The sequence below is a fragment of the Cryptomeria japonica genome, chromosome 1 (assembly GCF_030272615.1).
Source record: "Cryptomeria japonica chromosome 1, Sugi_1.0, whole genome shotgun sequence".
NCBI lineage: Eukaryota > Viridiplantae > Streptophyta > Pinopsida > Cupressales > Cupressaceae > Cryptomeria > Cryptomeria japonica.
The window spans coordinates 709,531,670-709,538,759 of NC_081405.1; the positions used below are offsets into that span (position 1 = coordinate 709,531,670).

General features: G+C 32.2%; 1 protein-coding gene across 1 annotated transcript; it reads right to left on the reverse strand.

The window, feature by feature from the left end:
- Positions 1–3,739: 3,739 nt before the first annotated feature.
- On the reverse strand, positions 3,740–5,738 carry LOC131062508 (3-dehydrosphinganine reductase TSC10A). The gene is made up of 4 exons (XM_057996178.2): positions 5,446–5,738; positions 4,986–5,249; positions 4,619–4,766; positions 3,740–4,201 (listed from the first exon to the last, which is right to left on the reverse strand). The coding sequence occupies exons 1-4, from the start codon at positions 5,653–5,655 to the stop codon at positions 3,894–3,896; spliced, it is 930 nt and encodes a 309-aa protein (XP_057852161.2). The 5' UTR covers positions 5,656–5,738; the 3' UTR covers positions 3,740–3,893.
- Between the last annotated feature and the right edge of the window lie 1,352 nt (positions 5,739–7,090).

The following is a 7,090-nucleotide window of genomic DNA, read 5'->3' on the forward strand; positions in this document are numbered from 1 at the left end:
TATGAGATGGGTAGAATTCTTGCAGAGTTACACCTTTGTGTTGAAGCATAGAAGTGGAAAATCTAATAGAGTTGCTGATGCATTGAGTCAGAGAAGGAATTTGCTGACAAAGATGAGATTGATGTAGTATTAGGGTTTGAAGATTTGAAGACCTTGTATGATGATGACTTGGATTTTGCAGAATCTTGGAAAGCATGTAGAAAACCGATTATGGTAGATAGCAGTAAGTGGTTGGATTAATTCATTCAAGATGGGATGTTATTCAGAGGAGTTCAGTTGTGCATACCTAAGAGTTTTATGAGAGAGAATTTGATAAAGGAGAAATGCAATGGAAGTTTAGTTGGAAATTTTTGCATTGACAAAAAAGTAGCATTAGTGAGTGAGCAGTACTTTTGGTCCCAGATTCATAAGGATGTTATGAAATATGTGAAAAGTTGTAGAGTTTGTCAAGTTCCAAAGGGTAGTAGTAAGAATGTCGGATTGTATAAACCTTTGACAATACCGGTAAGACCTTGGGAGGATATAAGCATGGATTTTGTACTTGGATTGCCTTAGACACTAAGAGGGAATGATTCTATATTTGTGGTAGTGGATAGATTCTCGAACATGACTCATTTCATACATTGTAAGAAGACGTAAGATGCATTTCATATATCTGACCTATTTTTCAAGGAAGTGGTAAGATTGCATGGATTACCTAAGAGCATACTTTCAGACAGAGATACTAAGTTTGTTGGTTATTTCTGGAGAACATTGTGGAAGAAGATGAAGATAGATTTGAAGTTCAGTTCTATTTTTAATTCACAGACTTATGGAAAGACATAAGTTATTAACCGGAGTTTGGGAAATTTATTGAGATGTTTAGTGGGACATAAAACCGGAAGTTGGGATTTGATCCTTGCACAAGTAGTGTTTGCAGGATTTTGAGGTAGTTTAGTTCTGGAAATGCATATGAAGTGGAGTTACTAGATAGTCTAAGTATTTCACCTATGTTTAACATTGTAGATCTTCATGAGTATCATGAACTAGAATTCAGTGAGAACAGTGTTACAGACTTGGAGAAACAATTGCCTCGGAAGGAACTAGATCAGATTGAAGAGATTTTGGATAGTAGGATTGGGCGTAGTACCTGGAGTAGTCAATATAAGGAATATCTTATGAAGTGGAAGGACAAACGAAGGACAAACCAGTTGAAGATTCATCTTGGATTTCTCAGGCAGAGGTAGACTGCCTTGGTTTCCCTCTGACCCCAGCAAAGTGAGAGGCTCAATTTTTCAATAAACCTGGATGTCTGATGTAGGAGCATCCCCAATTCAAAGCAATCTTGCATCAACCAAAAACATTTTCCTTTCTTTTTTATTTTTTGTTTGTAGTTAATGTTTTCCTTCTCGTGTGTCCCAGTTTTGGCTCATCGGATCCTATGGAGTTGGATTCTACTTGAAGACTTGATCATCTTTCTTGCTTCTAGACCGCATCACATTTGGAACATTTTCTTGCCAGATATCACTACCGATTTCCATGACAGTTTCTTGTTATCGGTTGACAATCCTTTGTTATTGGTTGCCTGGACCTATTCTGGTGATCTACTAGAACCCTTTTTCAAGCCTGCGGAGCCTTGGGCATTTCTTCCAATGTTCCTTGGCATGTGGCTGACCTTTTCCCATGATCTACGTTTCATCCTTTGGATTTTTTGGAGAAATCTCTTGATGGAGGCCGACCTTGTTTATTTTGCACGTTAGGTCTTGTTCTTTGGGTTTTGATCCCTTTTGGGCCGACTGGATCCTTTGGATCAATATATATAATTATAATTGCACATTAGAATGTAATTAGTTAGAGAATACAATAGCTTGACTGTGTGTAGAAGATAGATCTCAAGATTCAAGGTCCCGATTGTGACCTATTCTGTATGTCCTACCAAGCTTGTGAGCTGGTATGTTTTAACCTAGTTGTAACCGGTTGGATGCAATTTTCATGCAATAAAATAATCTTTTATGCATTTCCTCCATCATATCTTTGTGTTTCCATTTTGTTTACTCTTTTTGACCAGTCTGGATTGATCTCCTTGAGGTCCCTCCTCACAGGTGACTGCTTCAAGCATTCAAAGGATTCCTTATCTTTGGATCTTGCTTTACATTTGTTTTCACTAGGTTTTGGATTGTTATATTATTTAATAAGGATTAAGACTCCTTGTTTGATTACAATAGCTCTTGGCACCAATATGGTGACATCTAAGAAACTTCTAGAGTCATCATATATTTTGAGTTTTCTTCTCTCATATTCCTTTCAAGAATGGGAGGATAACCTACATAAACCTTTGAATTTCTTTCTTCCTATGAGAACTAATGTTGTTCCTCAATCCTAGACCATATTTAGCACCCAATGTCAAGCATCTATAATTGACATAGGAAACTACTTGAATGGGGTTTTGTGGTCTCTCTTCTTCCATATCTTCTAGAAGGGAGTTTTTTCTCACGTGGGATGTTATATTTCTCAATTCTTTCAAGGGTAGTCACATATCATTTCTCACATCTTTGAGGGAGTATTTTCCTACGGGTTTCCTCCTCTAACTTTTTATGGTACCTAACATGCCTACACATTGTTAATACCCCTCTATCTATTTCTCCTTGTGTTTTAATTATGAAGAGATGGTGAATTTTCTTTTTCTTTCATTTAATGTATTATTATATTGCATTATATTCCCCTACTTAAGATAAGCTCACTTAAGTAGGTGTGTCATTCAATCACGTGTTTGTATCTTATGCACTTGATTGACACTTATCTAGTCTTAGTTGAATTGCATTCCTTGTATCATGCTAGCTCATCTAGTTATGTAGCTTAAATAAGATCCATCTATCATGGATGTCTACCTTACGTTAGTTTCCACCAAGCAGGCATTGCCTTCCTTGCACTTTGCAATTAATATCTTTTATACATCCATCATTTAAATAGAATAGCACTATTCTTTCTTGTTGGTCTTCTAATTCTTTGTGCTTTCTTTTAGCTCTCTCAATATTGGGTCGCTATATTCATAGACAAATGTAACACTCCTCTACTTATAACTTTTCTCTTACATAATAATTTATCCCTCTTGTTTTTCAATAAGTGATAAGTGATCCATCTACTCTTTCTACAATGCCTTCAGGCAGGTCTTTTGATTTTGGTTTTCAATTGCCGCTCTATTGAAGTTGATAGAATCTTTTAAATTTTTGATTTGTTAATGGTGACTCAAACTTGTCAGTAATCCTTGGATTACCTGGCCATGGTTAAGCATTTTCATGATCATTTACTTTCGTTCTTGGTTTGGATACTTTCTTAGACATCTTATATTAAATCGTTTTAATATTAATCTACAATGTATATAATTAGAAGTTACAATTATAATTCAAATCACAGTGACTATTTCTATTTCGAAATCATGTATAACTACAATCTTAAGATTTACAAATAAACTAATAATCAACTAATTCAAAAAATCAGTCTTATTTATTTAGATAATAATAATTACATTTATTAATTCTATTACAATATTAAAACCACAAATACTTGTCACTACGTAATAACACTTTTCAATCATATTAATAATATATTTTGAATGAATATTAATATATATAAAATAAATTAATAATACATAAACTACATTCTCCTTGCTTACCTATTCTAAAAATTATCTAAAACATTTTAATGATTTAAAAATAAAACACACAAACTTTATATTTGATTTTCCTTCTCAAAAGAACACTTTGATCAAATCTCAAATATAATAGATTAATTACCTTTTAAATTACATCATTACCAGTTACATATTTCACCCTCATACTTCCCTTTAACAATATTCAAACACAAAAGTAACTCCGTTGATTTTTCTTCTTAGAAACACTCTAAATTCTGCCTTTTCATTTCTTCTGATTTTTATGCTCTATAACAGAATACATATAAGGAGCTGTAAAGAAGGTGAAGATTCTAATGGGAATATATAATATCAATTCAATAAACGCCCTTCCAAATGAGTCTGCAGGCATAGGTCCACGAGACAATGAGGATAACACCAGACCACTGAATTGGTTTGTGACAAGAAAAGTCCCATTCTTTGTTGCTTCTAATGTATATTTTGCAACATTCTCAGCCGTCTCTGCTTTACTTCGATCATACAAATTTATGATCTTAAATATCTCTAAGATATCTTTCTTATCTTCCAAGCCACCTAAATAGAAAGAATTTGGGAATGTAAGAAAAAAATTAGATCAGACTCTTTTGAACGAATAAAACCTTAAAAATATATATATGATTCATTTAGCTATTCAATTTTTTTAATTTTAATTATGAATTATCCAATATGATCTAAAATATTGATAAAAAAATCATGCAATCAAAATAAAAAATGATAGCAATCATAATCATTATCATCATCATCTGATCCAAAACATCCATATCCACAATATGCTAAAGGTCTTGTTCAAACCAATCTCACATGAGGGAAAACCTAAACACATAGGGGTCATGATTCATGCATCTCTTAGAAAAAAAAATTACAGAATTTTTTTGCTATATACATTTAATACAAGATTTAAATAGTTTTTTCACATTAAGAGATAATTAAGAGATAATTAGATCTACTTACAGTAATCAAGCATGGGAGTTTCCACATATCCTGGAAAGACTGTGGTTATTCGGATGTTATAAGGCATCAATTCAAGCTTGAGAGTTTCTCCAAGTCCTTTGAGAGCATATTTGGTTGCACAATACATAGAATTCGCGTACAAAGGATACTGCAAAAAGAATAACAAAGTAAAAAAAAAAACATAATTCTAAAATTATACAACGACAAAAAGGTTAAACATTCTAAAACAAGAATTTCTTGGCTTAGGGGTAAATGCTATAATGAATTTCTGACCTAATCTGGTAATCACAATTTATGGAATGAAGCGTGCATATCAGTCAAAAACTTCTCAGTAATAAGCATAGAAAAAGTTTTAGCAATAACATACCATTCCTGACCGAGAATTCATGAGAACAATGGACATGGGTGTTTGGGGAGTCCTCTCCTTCATCAATGGAATCCCAACATGCAGAGTATTGACAACTCCCGTCAAATTAGTCTGAATGATGGCATGCAGATCTTCAATCCTGCCCTCATCTAGAAGTGCAGTTTTTGCTGTACCTGCATTGCACACCAACACATCCACAGCCCTCCATTCAAAAGACTCCTTTATTGCCTTTGCCAAAGTTTCATACATACCCACATCTGCAACCTACTCAAAAATAAAAAAAGAGATTAGATATCTCAGATTAGATCTCAAGATTATTTTGTTGTCTATTTGTTACTTTTATTTTGATGATAAATCATATAATATGAATCAAAATATTGATGATAAAAAGATTTTGACACCGTTTAAACCAAAAGAAAAAAATCTAAATATAAAACTTTGATAACTCTATACGATAAACCTTGAATAATATGTTATGTTTGGTAGCACCATTTTTGACAAGAATTTGTTCTGCTTTCTCCAATTTAGTGGAGCTTCTGGCTACAAGTGTAACGAATGCTCCTTGAGAGAGAGCCTCTTTGGCTATGGCAAGACCAATCCCACTTGATCCACCTGTTATGAACACATGCTTGCCCTCCAGAGATTGCAGCCATGATGATGAAGTCTTCATTACAAAACTGGTGCCAATAACCAACTCGTGGAATGGAGTAAAGAAGAAAAGAGGAGGTTTTGATGGTTTAGTTCCATGTAAAGTTACCTATTTATATCTGCTGCAGGTGGGAACTTCTCTCTCTTTGCAGTGAGAATGATATTACCTAGGTTGATACATTCATGAAGACTATTGAATGCGAATACACCGACTACTTTCTCGGGTTTCATTCGTCCATTGAATGTTAATACTTCAGCCGTTACTTAGGTTGGCTTCCAAAATAAATTTTAATACTTACTACAAGATGTTTGCCATTACTTAGGTTGGCTTCCAAAATAAATTTTAATACTTACTGGGTCATTAGTCCATTGATTTTGAAAGAACAACTTTACCTTCCATAATGAATTCTAATGTCTACCACATCAAATTTTTTAAGCAAAGTGTTATTCATTACACTACTTTTTGAAAGAACAATTTTGGTGTCAAAGTTAATATGTTATACACATCTTAAGTTAATCTATGTTGAACATGATAAAGTACATCATTTACACATTTTTCTATATCTTGTTATGAGATGAAGGGCACTTTATATCAATTGATACTATATCAAGTTTTTCATTCATTTGCATTTTACAAATTTCATCTATTTTGATAAGACTTTTCAAGGTATATAATTAATAGAAGGTAGGTTCAATAAGATTATTCTAAAATATCATTTATTTTAATGAATAAACATAAGAAAATTATTTATTAAAAGATATTGAATATCATGAAGTATAAGAGTAAATATCATTGACACATGTCTCTATCTTGTGTCATGAGATGGAGGGCATTTTTTTTTGTCTTGATTGGTTCCACATGAAGTCTTTCATATATTGCACTTAGCAAACTTCATTTATTCTGACAATACTTTTCAAACTAGAAGAGAACAAAAAGTAGGTTCAATAAGACTATTCCTAAATATCATTCATTTTAATAGATAAAAATAAAATCTCGTTAATAAATAATTATTTACTATTTAATCATAGAAACAATTGAAAAGTGTAATAATATAAAAAGAGGTCCAATAGAAATAATGAAATTAGATTAAAGTAATGATAATATGAACATAAATTGAATAATTAAAATTTTGAATTATTAAATTAAATAAAACAGATAGGATATCTAACTTTTTCGAAAGAACAATTTTAGTGAATGTTAATATTTTTTAAACATCCTAAATTAATAGAAGATGTTGACTACAATAAACTACAAGAAATGTCATTCATACACTTATTTATCTTGTGCGGTGAGATGAAGGGCACTTTTTGTCAATTAATTCCATGTCAAGTATTTCATTCATTGCACTTAACAGACTTCATTTATTTTGACAAGACTTTTTAATATATAAAATAATGGAAGGTAGGCTCGAAATAAGATTATTCTTAAATATCATTTATTTTATTACACAATAGAT

What these genes read in the sequence shown, in the direction of transcription:
- LOC131062508 (XM_057996178.2), bottom strand. Translation starts at nt 5,655, where the DNA reads ATGAAGACTTCATCATCATGGCTGCAATCTCTGGAGGGCAAGCATGTG. An exon ending in AACATAACATATTATTCAAG is followed by an intron (nt 5,250 to 5,445) that starts GTTTATCGTATA and finishes ATTTTTGAGTAG; the next exon opens with GTTGCAGATGTGGGTATGTA. An exon ending in AACTCCCATGCTTGATTACT is followed by an intron (nt 4,202 to 4,618) that starts GTAAGTAGATCT and finishes CTTTCTATTTAG; the next exon opens with GTGGCTTGGAAGATAAGAAA.